Genomic DNA, 16,978 nt, shown 5'->3' on the forward strand with positions numbered 1-16,978 from the left:
TTTCATATTAGACCGGAAAACCTTTCATTTGAATCTAAGTTTGTGGAAATCGGTATATGTGACCACTATTTCCGGTACTTTCGGAACCGGATACCGGGAACAAGGATAGCCGGAATCGGTTTGTTTAGTTGCCTACTGATAATGACTATCGATTTGTGTAGTTTTGAGACCAGTTTAGAAATTTTTTTACGTATTTTGTTTCGCCGGTTTGAGTGACGGTGTACAATATTGAACACACTTTACCCTATAACTCCGGAACCGGTGAAGTCGGATCCGGATGAAAGTCAGGAATTCCGTATGGGACCACGAGACCTTTCATTTGAATTTAAGTTTGTCAAAATCGGTTCAGCCATCTCCGAGAAAGCCTAGTAAGATTATTTGACACATACACACACATACATACACACTAATACATTGCTCAGCTTGATGAACTGAGTCGAATGGTACATGACACTTGGCCCTCCGGGCCAATTTTCACTAGTCGGTTTTTCAAGTGATTGAAATTCTTTCTATATGAGAAAAGCAAAAATATGATTTTTCGAAAATTTTAGACCCTACGGGTTCCCTGAAGTAATTAATTGTTTCCATTGATTTTATAGACAAAAAAATTAAAACGCGTTTTTCTCGAAAGTAGGTTTTAAAAGTCCGTGTTCATTGTCCTTCAAAAACTACTGCACCATTTTTTTTTTTCAAATTTTGCACACACTTTCTACATCTAAAAAACCAGAGCCCAACGTTTTCCTTTTCGTTGTTTGTTACTATGCGGAGGTTTCACAGCTACAAAATGGCGGTTTTTTCGTGAAAAATCGTAGTTTTCACTTTGAACAACCACCAAGAATTTAAAAAAATTAAAAAAATCGATCAGAAACGTTGGGGTCTAGAAAAACTTGTTCTCTTACTATGCTGCGTTGATTTGTTCACTTTTGATTAGTCTGCGTTGAGATACAGTGGACACCGCAAATCATGATTTTTTAAGAAGCGTCCTCAAAAATACTTCTTCACCGACTTATTTCTCGTTATTTTTCCACAAAAAAATTACAAAATGTTGTTCGAATGATGCTATACTCACAATTTCATCGTCCGAAGCAATAATTTTAGGTAAAGATTTAGCCCATAACTTTGATCAAAATCAGGTATAGGAATATTGGAAATTGGAATTATCTCGAACGTACTGTGCTAAACAAGAGATTTCAAAATATTTCTCTCCGGTGTTGGTGGCATTGAAACCTACAGTCACTTTTAGTTGCAACAAGGCCTGACATGATATCACAAACTTGATTCTATCGAACGATTAATAGTTTTACACGAATGAAAGATGGGACTAGTATGCGAGTATCTTTCCGTTGTTAAAGTACTCGCACATGGGTCCCATCTTGTTGCGTAACAGATTAACAAAAAATGAAATATTTCATTCCAGATGAAAAGTTTATAATGTAATCCATGTATGAGATTCAATAGTATCACGGATCAATCATCACAGTAGCGGAATAAAGCGAATTAATATTGAAATATGTATTCATCTTTTTCTCAACTTGTCTATTTTCAAGTACGGGAAGTGAACATAATACTAAAAATTGTCACCCGCATGAGCAGAGTAATATCTAATTGAGGTATTTCCATTACCAGAACAATAGTCCAGCAAAATTGAAAAATTGATTGGTTCCAAAATATGTTTCTTTTGTTGATGCATACCGAATGAATGACACAATAAAATAAATCGAATAACTAATTTACTACACGGAACGACCCAAATTAGCTCTGCGCCTAATTCGTATTACTGTTTTTGAATTAGTTGATTTTAACAACAAAATTTCCAAAATAACTATAAAATTAGTTATAATTGAGAATTTATTTGCTGAAAAAAACTCTTATTTTTAGAGAATGTGTTTAGTTGGCGAATATTCTGGACACAAACCAGCAATATCTCAATCCAACACGAAATTCTCATTGACAACTAATTTTGTTTTTAAAATCAGAAAATTTGTTTCTATTTATCTATCACCAGTTTATTAGCCACAAAATTCATGAGAAGTGTCAAAACAAAACAATCCAATAAAAAGCTAAAAGGGACAGTCTTGTTGAAACTGCTTGCAAATTGTTTAGATGTTTTACGCATGTGTTACGATATATCCATATATAAATTTGTAAACCGGAATGTAAAAATGACGTAAACTGTTAGTGGAAAGTGTATTTAATCAGAATTTGTGCGCATTTAAAGCGATTGTGCGTAATAATGCTTTTACGCGGAACAGTGAATTGAGTTTCGAATGTTGCACTCTAATTGTACATGTCAAATGATGTTTTTTGTATCTTCCAACCTTCCGGGCCACGCCGTTCGATGTACTACTTGTATTCGGTTTTTATTTTCCGAGTGCTCAAAGTTTTCAGTGAGAGAGTCGATTTCGCGAAGTCGAATGAAGAAAACAGCGATTTAGAAGAAAAATGTTCAAAAAGAAGTTTATGTTTCGCTTATGTCTTTTTCTCCAATACAACATCGTATTTATACCTGCCAATATAGAAAAGACAACCGCGACTGAAATTTTTTTCGGTAGTAGTGTGCCATCTAGTGGCTAGTAGTCATTACGGTGTGAACTTTTTTTCGGCGACAATGCGCCATATAGCTGCAAATTGCAGAAACCAATTCAACCATTTATGTTGGTTGAAAACAACGTTTTATCTCTCTAATTCAACTAAAAAATTAGTTGAATGGATATGAAGAGTGCCTTAGCTAAGAAATGACAATTGGTGAATTCAACTAAAAAAATAGCCATTTCAATAAATATTTTATTATTATCAAGGAAATTAGAATTAAAAAATCTAAATTAGCAAAAGTAAGATTTTTTTAGTTGTCTCAAAAAATAACTAACTAAAATCAGAAAATCAACTAATTTTTTCGCCAAAATGCTGATATCGGTCTTTCCGTGTAGGTTTTTAACTTGATTTACCGGCCCCATCGTTGGTTTGATGAGCTAAAAAAAGTTTCCTCTACTTCATCTCTGAAGGGATCGATTTGGTGAGCAAAAAAACAAGGTCCCATGGATTGATTTCCCGCCACCAGAAAACGTTGCGAATATCACGTACTATTATACTGAATATCAGACCAAATTCGAATGTCACACAGAATTGAACTGAATACCACCCAAAATTCTATTTTTTTTTCTTGCATTTTCGCAAAATTCACTGAAAGGTTTTAAATTTTCTCTAGAAGGTATCAAAATTCTCTAAATTTTTTTAGAATACTTTTGTCTTATACCTACAAAATTTATATTATTTTCTAAATTGCGGAATAATAGCAAAACAAGCTCTTATGCCATTATTATGGAGTGGGGACGGTTTGTGAATGGGTCATTTGGCATTAAACCCGAGCGCTCCGTTTTTGGGGGTGGAAAATCAATCCTTGCTCCGTTTTTTTGCTCACCAAATCAATCCATTCACAAATGAAGTAAAGAAAACTTGTTTTTGCTCACTATACCAAATTATTTGAAAAAAACCCAATCGATTTTACGTCGATCTGATAAGTCGAAGACTAAGCGCAAGAAACAATGAAAATAGTCAAGCGCGTTTAGCATAAATCGGTACTCTTGAGGTACCTAATCCCCTAAATGATTACTATATGTTCACGGTCATAAAGTCGTAAATATGTTTTCATCTGATACGGCAGTATAGACATCAAACTTAGGTTCGAAGCAGAGATATGCAAAAAGTATTTACTTTACGTCTGCTTAGCGGTTTGTGTTGTATCGCGAGGTAACATTAGCAATTCAACATAAACTGCTAATGCACTGACGAGTCGAAGACGAAACGAAAAACCAATATGTCAGCTTTTTTCGGGCTATATTCCCGAAATGTTTCCATGCTAATTTAAAAAAATCATGTAAAATGACTCGAATACGGTGTTTAAACATGATGCATGAAGAAGAATCATTCATCTACAAATATTCACATTTAATTCCATCCAGACAGTAAACAAGGTTATTAAAGTTTACGCATGACCACATTCAAAATGAAATTTAAAACTAAATTTAACGGTTTCGCCAATCAGGTTTGACTGGTTAACACTCACAAAAATCGTATACATATTTACGACACGCGACTCGCCATTAGATTAAGCGGATAATGTATCGGTTTTATTATGGATTTTATTCATATCGAGAACTTTATAATGTATAATTTGGTTAAAATCCCATAAATCTCAATTAGCCTTTTATGAGTCCCCCTTGTCACTGCAAACGGCGGAGATATTCAGAATGAAAGCCGTAGAACAGATACTAAACGTATGCTCTCGAACCACTGAGATTCGCAGCCTCGTTATGTCCGTCGATTGCAGATGCTTGTTTTAAACCATGATAAATATCTGTCCATCCCACTTGCAACCACGGTCCAATTCAGGGTGAGACCTAATTTTTACGACCAACCAGAAACCCACTCAACAAGTGATCATCAACAGTTGGAAAACGAACCATCATCGGGAGCAGTTGCCATAGAACTCATTGAGAACTTATTACACAATAATAAATGCTTCAATAAATCAAATGACTGTTCGTATGATTTAATGTGGGAATCACTTCCGGGGCTTTAAAATTCAATTTCACACCATCCACTCATTAATTATTGGTCCCTCCAGACCAGCACCCGATGCGGGGCTGTCGCTTGCTACCCTTGCTACTACGTGCACAAACAAAACGTGGCAAATGTCAAGGCAGAAGAGCGGAATGCGGTGATAATCAGTTAAATATGACAAGATAACTTTATTTGCCAATAAACATGGTTGAGCATCAACGCCATAAAGCTGCCACACCAACAACAATACAATGAACTGCAGCAAGATGCATGAGATCATTTTTAGAGTTATTCATCTAAAGATTACAAATCACGGCGGCAACACAATATAAGTTCAGCTTGAATCGTCAAATTTGTGCCTTCTTCATGAACAAATGATGAATTTTGTCTATTGGCAAATGTTGGACCATGTAATTTAATTCTCGATAATAACGGCTGCTGCACAATCGAATCATAACATCATTCGTTCAGTAAATTTTGAAATGATGACGATCGTATGACAACTGGTCCTGACGTGATTGATGGTCACTTGCCATCTTCATCAGTAGGTGGGCGCACTTGAAAAACTGTAAACTACTGTCAGTTCCCTTCATTAGCATTGCTAACCACACTGTCGCGTGTTCAATGATCGTATATTACATTTAAGATGACAAATTTGATGACACTAGTGTGAAAATGCCTGTTAGTACATTTAAGTGGGTATCGAGAGAATAATCCAGTTAGCCACTTGTTCGTACCGTTAAACGGACAGGGTGACTGATTGATGTCACAACAGAGCAAATGGACGAGATTATTTTTCTGCTGGCTGTGCTAATCATTTTTATGCTGATTGTGCTAAAACATTTCCAACTTTCAAAGTATTTTTATCTAAATGTACGGCTATTATATTGCACTCTTCTGCGGAACTTAGTATGCGACGGAATCGACACAGAATACCGCCATGATAAGAAATAAACTTGTTTTAGTAAACTTTTTACGTTTCGCCTTCGGCTCAACAGTGCGTCAGCAGTTTATCTTGAACTGCTAACGCCACCTATAGGTTCAACATAAACCGCTGAGCAGCAGTAAAGTTAATTCTATTTGCAAAACACTTATTGCATGGAAAAGTCATATCTTTACTAACGTGCCGACAGAGCTAGAGGCAAAACGTAAAATGTGATATTGGTTATGTGCACTTAACACAAAACCTATACTCATGCGCTACCAAAACCCAAATAACTAGTTCTAGTTGTTTAGGAAGTGTATCTAAAATAAGCTATTCACAATTTTTTTATTTATATTATGATAAAAAACGATGTTTTATTCAAACTAAAAATTGATCCTTTATTGTACGATGTTAAACTTGAGCATAATGAAAACCGGATGAAATTTAAGTTATTCCTTCGCGAATTTTCGAACTTTTGATCGAACGCTCTTCATCAAGTTCCGGATAAGTGTTGCATCGCAGTTTTTGGATGCTTGAGCCCAAATTTTGTTGAGCTTCTGCATGTTCCCAACTGCCTTACCCGTCTTCTTGAAGACCCTCTTCACGGTTGCCCAGTAAAGTTCGATGGGTCGAAGCTGAGGGCAATTTGGTGGATTGATATTTTTTTCTACGAAATTTATCCCCTTTTCAGCAAGCCAATTGAGTATGGTTTTGGCATAGTGAGCCGACGCTAAATCCCGCCAAAACAGTGGAGGTGTACTATACTTCTTATATAAAGGCAGCAATCTCTTCTGAAGACACTCAGATCGATAGATTTCGGCATTTATAGTTCCGGTAGTGTAAAAAATGATTGACTTCAAACCACAGGACCTGTCCGCATCGCTCACATTCTTCCCAAAGACGACAGAAAAGTATTGTGGACCTGGAAGGTTTTTTGAGTCCTCCTTTACATAAGTCTCATCGCCCATCAAAACGCATGCATCTGGACACTGCAAAAAACGCGAATACATTTTCCGGGCCCTTGTTGCTGCTCTCTTCTTCTGTTCTACACTTTGTTTCGAGATTTTCTGCTTCTTGTAGGTCTTCGGGTGATTTCGCCTCTTGATACGCTGGATTATTCCGATACTCGTCCCTGCTTTCTTGGCAAAATCACGTATTGACATTGATTTGTTCTTCATGATTAGAGATACCACTTTCTGGTCCAGTTTCGGGTTGGAAGAAGCGGATTTTCTGCCTCTTCCTGGTAGCTCATCCAAAGAATAGTGTTCCCCAAACTTATTAATAATGGTTTTATCACTGGCATGATGAATTCCAAACCAATTCGCCAATTTTCGCATAGTAATACCCTTCTCACTTAGCCAGAACCTTACTTTTCACTTCCTTTTCAATACGCGACATTTTGAAAACGCAGAATTTCAACCGCACAAACAAGTAAACAAACGAAAGCTGACAGCCAAACACACAGCATGCTGTGATCTGAACATGAAAATCCATCACAAATACATGCGTACAACACAAATGTATGTGGATAGCTTATTTTCGATACACTCCTTAGGGGCTGTCCATAAAAGACGTCACACTTTTTTGACGATTTTTTACTCCCCCTCCCCCCTTTGTCACAAATTGTCTCAGAAGCAAAGACCCCCCACTCCCCCTATGTCACATGTCACGAATTCAAAATAAATAAAATTCATCTCAATACATTCAATATGTATGACAAACCATATAAATATGAGGGAAAAATCGATATAGATATATTATTGTTTTAGGTAAAGAATAATATTTCCTTAGTGTAGTATACAGGGCTGAGAAAATAAAGACCAAAACCTCATCAAAACGAGATCACTGCCGGAGAATCCTTTTATTATCAGTTGATCAGTGAGATTTAAATCACATCGATCAATATCGGTACTGATCTTCCGTCACACAATGGGTAGTGATTTTGAGCTAAAATGATTCTTGATTTATGTAAGTTCAATCATTGGATGATTCGATAAGCTTTGATGTTGGTGGAGGAAAATCACATATGATCAAGAGAGACATGACATGATCTACGTCTGAAATCGTTGATCTCCCGCCCTTTTTCAAATGGAGTACAATTGAATAAACTGCATCAGAATCAGATAAGAGAAATTCTTATAATATACTATTATCAATGCTAGAAAATCAAATTACTGAAAAAATTGTCAGTGCATAACTTAAGTTAAACCGTTTGAAGGCATCTTTTTCTTTTTTACTCATATTTGGTCAAATTTATTAATTTCGCTAATTTACTCGCTCCTCCGTGCGCAATTTTGCTGATCACAAAAGAAATGATTTCCTGCATCACTCATTTCCGAATTTCCAAGAAAAAGCTTTTACAGATTTTTTCAGGAAATAGGGCAAAGCAGTAATATAATTAGGTATTTCAAAAATGCGCTCATTGAAAATATTGTACGTCACATTGCAAAAACCACCCCCCCCCCCCCTCCACCCTGTCACAAAAGATCACGTTTTATGATACACCCCCCCTCCCCCTTGCGGCGTGACGTCTTTTATGGACAGCCCCTTATGTGAATGCGGACCGGCAAAATATTCGACATTGAATGTAAGAAATTAGATCGATCTCTAATGAATGCTTTTGCATATTCTTTTTGTTTTGTTTTTACAACGTATCGTAAGAAATTGAAGCAGACTCAGACTTCGTTCCGTACTAAAATGTCCTACACGCCAATGTTAGACAGATACATTTGCTGTGAGATGAGTAAATGGCATACGTCAAAGTTAATCTTCAACAATTTTCAGCACTGAAAAAATAAATTCAAAGTGGATGATCATTCCAAAAAGAATCGAATGTCGAAATTGAAATACCCCATTTGGCAGGCTATCTGTAACCATAGAGAAATTTTCATCCCAACAAACACCATCAACGGTGAAATTTAAAAGAGGTAATACCTCCAAAAACGTCCTTTGCCCATTTTGGTGAATCATAATGAGTAGCTACTACTTTGGCGAAATTTTGCAACATGCCAAGTCAAAGTCTTGGCATTACATTTCTTTTGTGGAATTTGGCCTTTCTGTTTCAACAGACTTCGCACCCGATTCTTAGTGTACAGAATCATTGCATGGCTAGTACTATGGATCCTACTGACACTAAGAATCCTTCCAGGTCGGGGCTCGAACATACGACAACTGGCTTGTAAGACCAGCGTCCTATGCATTGAACCGCCAACCCGGGGTAACATGTCACTACCCTTCAAATTCGTCTTGAAATAATATAAGGTAAATTCGGTGCATTTTGCCATCTAGAACATAATCTTATGTATGTAAACTGGGCTTAATACAAATAATAAACAATGAACATAAAACCTGATACACTGATGATGAATGCATAAAGTATTCGAAATACGTATCTGTAATGTAACGTTTATTATACATGTTCAAAGTGTTGTGAGATACATAGTGAATGTGTATAGTGACGAGATATATAATAGAATTCAATGGTGCTAACATATTATTCTAGTGAAGTATTAAACTACCTTGTCACTCGGTTATCTCCGAGATGGCTGAACAGATTTTCACAAACTTAGATTCAAACGAAAGGTCCTTTATAGTCCTTTAGCTTGCTATTGAATTTTATTCCGATCTGACTTCCGGTTCCAGAATTACAAGGTAATATGTGCAAATCTTTGAGAAAATGCAAGCTCAATTTGCTCGGAAATTTCTTAACCGATGATTTAAAAAATTAGATTCAAATAAAAGGCCTTAAAATTCTTTAAAAAGTCTCCGGAAAAATTATCCAGATCCAACTTCCGGTTCCGGTATTACAACGCGATGAGCGAAAGATTTTCAATTTCGTAAGTATTGTTCCAAAGGGATGGCGAAACGAGGTGCAAATTTATATAAAACTCAATGCTAAACTCATCTAGTTGGCAGACCTTGTTAGTTAGTCGATATATAAATCTACTTGGAGAGTACTAGTCCTCGATTTCCGCTTCCGAACGCTCTGTTAATAGTGAAGAAATACTACAATAAAGAAACTCACTTCGATTTCTCAGCAACGGTTAAACGGATTTTAACAAATCATGATTCAAATTAAAGCTCTTAGTGTCTCAAAAAATATTGTGCAATTTCATCCAAATCCGACTTCCGATTCCAAAATTATAGGGCGACGGGTGCAAAACTTTCAAACTGTCATTCAAAATGATGCAAACCCGGTACGTGCTGGTACGGAAGAAGAAAACACCACTGCCTAGCACACAGCGTGTTTCGTTCAATTTTGTATAGCTTGCAGGGTTGGGAAAAAATCTTGACAGAATCTTCAAGTGATGTTTTTTAAAATATAAGTAATATGAAAAAGGCATCATTACACCATTAGGTGAATTAAAATAGGTTTTTATCGCAAGATCACTCACAGAATCACTTCTGAAATGAAAATTTTTGCACTAATCACTTTCTAATTCGAAAGTCGGATCTCAACGAAATTCTGATCTTATCAGATGTACATAAATGGAGCATCGCAGTTCACACAAATTTACGTTCAAAAACATTTAATATTATAAACTTAATTAATATAAAAAATAATGATAGCGACCGCCGTGTCTTAAAACGAAAATCATTAGATCACAAAGTACGTCCGTTAATCGATTGAGCCAAAGAAGCACATATCTTCTGGGCTGGTAAAAAGTGAATTTAAATTCATACAGTCCCGATCGCTTAGCTTGTCTATATGAGAAATGCCAAAATACACTTATAATTGAGAATTTTTCACTAACCACTCTATAATTTCGGAACTGGAAGTCGGATCTGGATAAAAAGGTCTTACCTTCCATTTCAACCTTAGCTTGTAAAAATCCTTTCAGTAAAATGCACATTCTAATTTAATTTTTCACATATCAACCTGTTTCTCCGGAAAAGCAAGTCAAATCTTGATAAATTTCAGGAATTTCTATGGTATTTAGCTTTGGAATCGGGGACGGGAATAACTGAAGTGAGTTAATTTGGTCATCAATTAACGATATGTTGCGACTGTATGCATTTAAATGCACCTTTTATCAGCCAAACAGATGTGTGCTTCTGTGGCTCAGTCGATTAACAGACGTACTTTGTGATCCAATGATAGTTCAAGTCGCGGCGGTCGCTTTCAGGATTCATTTTTTTTATTTCAGAGAATTTCATCTCATGGAATTTAAGACACAATATTGAATGTTCTTCCACGGTAGTTTACGTGAACTGCGACGCTCCATTTATGTGTATCTAATAAGATGTAAAATTACAGGGTTTCTTCGGAGTGTGTTTGTTAAATTATTCGTGTAAATATGTCATTTATACGAACGTATACATCGGTCTCAGAACACGGAAATTTACTCGATTTTTTCTCTAAGTTTTTACTGTAAAATTGAAGATTTTATTGAGAAGTGCTCCTTCGCTTGATTTCTTTTGAACGTACAGTCCATTATTAAAAACAAAGCTTTCCTCGTCCAGAATTTATCATACTGACCTTGCACTGCACCGGCCCAGCAAAGCCAAAATAGCGCCCACTTCGGTGTCATGAACCTCTGAATCCATTGTGGCCGCATACCAAACCAACCACAGTAGTACGCGGGATTATGTTCCTGTGCTTCCCGAGCACTTTGCTGTTCGTTGATTCCATCCTCAACGATGCCATTAAACTGCTCCTTATCTGTCGCACACGATTCGTCTACAGTGGAACTAACAGTCTTCGGCACTGGCTCGATCAAGGTCATCGTCATGTTGGTGTCGAAAGAGGTGCTGGTTCGATTATGATTTTCCTTAATTATGCCATCCAAACTTGCTGATGACATGGTAGTCGATTCTGTTTCTGTTATCGTGCCGTGCAATTGAACCCGTACTTAGCTGCACCAATTAGTATTCTGAGCAGGAATCGGTCTCTTGAAGTTTGATACTGTTGTGAAGCACCAATTCCACACTCATTTGTCGGTGGTGTGAGCTTTAATAAGTATAAACAACATGCAACATACTGTCTCAAGGGAACATGGTTCAGGGTGACGATTCGGTTCCAATATTAAACAATATTATTTCCTTGCTTCAACACATAGCATTAATCCTTTGATAATGGCCTGGAGACGACCGGCTTCTGGTAAGGCTTATAAATCACCTCGCCTGTCATTGGTATCTCATTTAAATTATCACTTTTTGCTGTATCACCCGCCCGAGTTCGAGTCCGGTCCAGCAGATTTAATGTTGTAAAGTTTACGTAAAATTATGCAAAGTCCAGCTTAATCATAACACAATGAAAACAGCTCGGCAGCATAGATTCTATACACATTGAATAACAATAAAATAGAGTTCTCTTCCGGTCGTCGGTAAGCCCGCCTGTCGGTTTCCAGCAGATATGCACCTCACGACATATAAACGTGAACCGTTCCCGATCTACGGATATTGTTATTTTTTCTTCTGTGGCGTGACTTCCGTCCAATTAAAACTGCCTCACTTTGCAATCTCGCCGACGACTATGTGAACGTCTGGATGAGGTTTTTGAATTCTACATACACAACCGCAGCCGCCTGCTGCTAATCACTGCGATCATGCAGATCATCAAACAAAAGACATCACTGATTAGAGCAAGAACGTACCACTCGGATATGAACTGGCGGAAGGTTCAACAACATAAGATAAAAGTGATAAAACCGACACTCCCGCACTTCACATTCTATACGGGCTGTAAAACACCTAGTTCAGGTCACCACGACCACCTGTGAGCACAGAAAGGAATCAACGTTAACCCTCCTCCACACGGTAAAGTGGCTCTTTACCGTCGAAGAGATCCTCTAGTTACTTATTGACTGACTAGCGCGGAGAGACTGCGGATACAACGCACGCGAGATGTTACCGCCAGCAATCCTGAACGGAAACTAAACGGAAGCATTATGCGTCGAGATGCTTGTGGTGAAACCATCGTCGCCCTTCGGCTATCAACTGTACGAGTAGAGGGCCTATCACGTACTCAAACAGTGGGCGGGTGAAGCATCAGGGTAACCTGAGTACACAAGTCGGTTTCATTCAAGACGACAACGCGCGCTTCCAGAAGGTTAAGTTTATTTTGGGGTAGTATTGTATTCGCAGAACAGGTATAGCCACAAGTTATGGCATGTAATATTTTCAACACTCATAAAGAACTGATCTGATACTATTACACACTTCGAAAATTTCGCAGAATTCGGTAATTTTTTACCGAATTCTCAACAGCTGAACGTTCGGTAATCAAATTGATTACCGATCGTTCGGTAATTGCTGAACTGTCAAACAACTACCGTAAACTGTAAACCAAATGGATCAAACTGATATTTCAGTAATTTTTTGTTTTTTTATTTTCCTTTGGTTAAAATTCTTTTATTTTCGGATTTCAAAAAACTACACATATTCACAAAAACGAATGAAGAAAATTCCAACCTGTTGTGGCTATGGTTTTATTCCACGAAAAAAGGTTCAAATGTTCCGGCTGACCGGAATTATGAGCACCTTCCAAAACACTGCACAATCCGTCGAGTCCACCAGAAATTACCCTCGAACGATTTGTGTAGGCAGCAAGTGGACAAGTGATACAAAATTATTTTCTGCCTATAAGTAAACAGAAAGCTTTTAGTGGATCTAATTCTCTACAAGATTTTTTTTCGTTTGATTAATAAAAAGACACTTACTGAAAATTTTATCAACTGTTTGACAGTTAGTTTTCACGACAATCAGTATTTACAGGAGTTCGGTTATTGGAAGATTATTTTACCATACGGACGGTATGGGTTTTACCGTACTCGGCGACTATTCAGATTTACCGTATGAATTGTAACAATATCTATTTACAGAATTCTGTAATGAAAACTGATCGTCCGGTAAAAATTTGCATATTTTTTGTAAAATGACGTTCATGTACCGAAATATCGGTAATTTCTATTGATTACCGAAAGTTTTCGTCAAAAAAAATTACCGAACAACGGAATTGAATCTTAGTGTGTAGTATCTGCCGTATCTACGAAAATTATCTCTGAGCCACAGTCGTACCTTCTCAAAAGTTTGGAACTGCTGTTCAGCCAGTACCTATTTTATCGTGAAAAGATGTAATAATTAGAAGGCACCACGTCTGGTCAATATGGCGGGTGTGGTAGGAATTCCAAACCAAGGGTAGAAATTTTTTCTTTGAACCCTTTTGACTGAATGTGACGAAACCTTGTCATATTGCAACCCACATTAGCCGTTGATCTCACCACTCACATAGCATTGTATTTTTATCCAAAACGGTTCGGCCTGTCTCTCAATTTTGATGTCCATGATGCTTTGCGCTTCGAGTTTTGGTTTCACACAACGATTTATTTTGTTGAAATTAGCATTAGCATTAGCATTAGCATTAGAGACCGCCCGTATGTTGCTACTCCGTTATTGATCTGGACCAATTGAGATTGCAAAATGATTTTTTGAAGTAACATGTTTGGGAATAACACATTGTTTCACACTGTGCAAACTGTATTGAACCATGCATGCTGATCAATACCGACGCCGGCCACGTCCGAATGCAGATCTACTTGGGAGGGAAAGGATTGTTAGTTCGATGCATGTTGCTACTAAGAACCGAGGAATCCTCTGCATTCCCACATGCATCACAGGAGAGGATACTTTGTTAGTAAATGTTTTAATAATGTTATCATGTGTTTATTGCTCTGGGTAGCCGGCTACCAAGAATGTTTTAAAGTATTATCATTTCATGTCTTACTTTGTGCTGGCAATATAATGCACGAAACAGTCAATCTCCGAAATTGACAAAACTCCGGACAGCCGGCTGTCGAGTATGCAGTCACTCGTTTATGCATCTACCTTTCGCGTTTTTTTTAGTCATGCAAAAAAACACATGCGGATTGATAAAAAAAGATATCATCTCACTGCTAGGTGGATTAAGCACGTTTTTATAAATGAAACTACGTGATACAAAATAAACGAGCGAATAGGATTTAGACAAAAATGTTGATTCATTGCATTGAAATATTCTAAACAGTTATTATAAAATCATTTTAAATCACCAAACAAAGGTCAACAGATTTCACGCGCGTCTTGATTCTTTATTATTTCCGCTTTATTATTTTAATTATTTATTGAAATTATTAATTGGTTATATTAGTTGATCTGGGCAGCCGGCTACCGAGAAAAATATTAATTTACTGTTTGAAATATTAATATCAAGTGTTTTTTACTATGTATTCATTATACCGATATATGTTATCTCTGTTATTAACTTTGTAATATAAACGGATTTGCGCAATGGTTTATTTTTATCATTCATTTTATAATCCTGAAAGACAATCAATAACATGGAAGAAGAAATCATTCCTAATGAAACTTTTCTCCGAAGCTAGACGGAAATTGATAGATTGAATAAAGAGATGATTTAGTAAAATAGAGTAATCAGAAGTAAAACATTGAAAATATCTGATAACTGAAAGGAAAAAGAAACTCCTGCAATTGTCGCCTTTTACGACATGGAAGCAGGAACCCAGTGGATCTATTCTTGGTTCATTTTTTCCGCCGGATTCCACACGGCATCTAGGCTGGTACAGTCCGGAGAGAGCTAATAGGTACTATCAATCTCCTAGTGGACCCCAGCCCCTGCAACGATTTATTTTGTTGAAATAGTGACAAAAGAAAGAAAATCTGAAAAAAATAATTGTTATTTCCACTAATGCTTTTGTTTGCTAAAATCATACTTCATCACCTTGTGTCTAAGAATCAAATGGTTTCTTCCCAATTAATTTCTGCAGCTATTTTGAATTTTAAAAAATTGTGCAATTTCATTTTTGCTCTAGACCTAAATATTCTCGTCATAACCAGAATTGACAAAACCTGGTAAACTGCTCTAGTATTTTCTCAGAATTCAAGATAATTTCGACGCTCCATCATGTCAATCACGATAGAAATATTTAGCATTTGGGAATTTGTAAGGAAAATATGCGCAGTTTTCAATGATATAAATGTTTCAAATGTTTCCCATGAGATATTTTTTCGAAAAAAGTTAATAAATCAAATTTTACTTGTTAAACGTGGACAAACTTTCTTATATATCTATGGATAAAACATTTGTCCCGATTTAAAAGAAATGCAATTAATTCGGTTCATTTAATCAATAAGTTCAGTTGATTCCTCGAGCAAATGAGACCATACATGGAATAAGCTAAATGTACTCTTGATATGAAAGTAAAGCCGAATTAAATCAACATATTAATTACCAATAACATTAACTTAACTTACATTGACATGTAGTAAATGTTTCATTCATTTCAACAATAAAACCAATGAAATGATCTGGAACGACATTGTTTGTCTATTTTCAACTATAATTTAGACTGAAATCGAACAGACATCATTGTCGTCGATAAAAGTAGAAATTAGCTCAAAACCAGGGTCATCGAGAAATTTACGGGTATTTAAAGATAATGCTTATTTATGGCTGGTGTGCATTCTGTAAGCTGAATTACAACAGATGAGCTTTCACATTGCAGATGTAGAGCAAGAAGAATTGTCGGTGCTCATGAAAGGCTATTTTACTGCCATTATTAGTGCTTATTGGTTACCTGAGATGACCATAAGGCCATCTTTGAGAAACTTACGGTAATTCTAGTTTAAAAAATTGCCGGTACTTCCGGTAATCATCACTATAAACGGCGGTTTGAAATTACCTGGTCGTTTCGGAACCGAAAGTTGGAAAATATTCAGAAATTTTGATTTCCAGGACTTTCGAGAACCGGTATAGCCTATGTCAGCTCGTGGGGCCAACAACGAACATGATCTATGAATTGAAATAGTTTTGAGCTCAATTTAGAAGAGTCTAGTTCGCACCAAATGACGGTTCAAAATTTGAAACTATAAGTCGAATTCCGCTTAAATTTTGGAAATTTGCATGAGATCGTCTATTTGAATTTTAGTTTATGAAAATCAGCTCATCCACCTCCGAGAAAATTGTGTGACATGATTTGTCACACTCACATATACACAGAAATTTTGCAAATTCGACGAACGGAGTCGAATAGTATGTAACACTCGGTCCTCCTCGCCTCTGTTCAAAAGTCGATTTTCACAGAGACTGAAAACTGTTTCTTCATAAGAAATGTAAAACAGCATTAGTTTTACTATTAATCAATTCCATACGAAAGCACCTATTCCTAATCCACCCAGTGGTGTGACAATGCCTTTCTTTTTCATTGACACAGTCTCATTAACATATGTTTTACCTTTTTATTGAGATAATTTCTGACACTCATTTGGGACACGAATTTATTCAGATTGATTAGGGTAGTTCACGGAAGCATACCTCAGCGTTTATGTCACATATTCAGCTACATTTCTCAGACCAAGTGTGCCAACAATAATACAATTTGAATCTGAAATAATTACACGGATATAAAAAAATATTTTGTCGATTACGTCCTTTGTACTATCAAACCAAATTGAGCGGTAAACAAACAACGCGTTTTGTCGGTTACGTGACTTATA

General features: G+C 36.6%; 1 protein-coding gene across 1 annotated transcript in view; it reads right to left on the minus strand.

The window, feature by feature from the left end:
• The window catches only part of LOC131428279 (solute carrier organic anion transporter family member 4A1), a 62,141-nt gene extending 49,706 nt beyond the window's left edge, over window positions 1-12,435 (minus strand). The window contains exon 1 of the mRNA XM_058592097.1: window positions 10,965-12,435. Coding sequence (XP_058448080.1) covers window positions 10,965-11,289 — 325 coding nt within the window. The 5' untranslated portion in view covers window positions 11,290-12,435. The remainder of the gene's footprint in view (window positions 1-10,964) is intronic.
• Between the last annotated feature and the right edge of the window lie 4,543 nt (window positions 12,436-16,978).

The sequence above is a fragment of the Malaya genurostris genome, chromosome 2 (genome assembly GCF_030247185.1).
Source record: "Malaya genurostris strain Urasoe2022 chromosome 2, Malgen_1.1, whole genome shotgun sequence".
NCBI classification, from domain to species: Eukaryota; Metazoa; Arthropoda; class Insecta; order Diptera; family Culicidae; genus Malaya; species Malaya genurostris.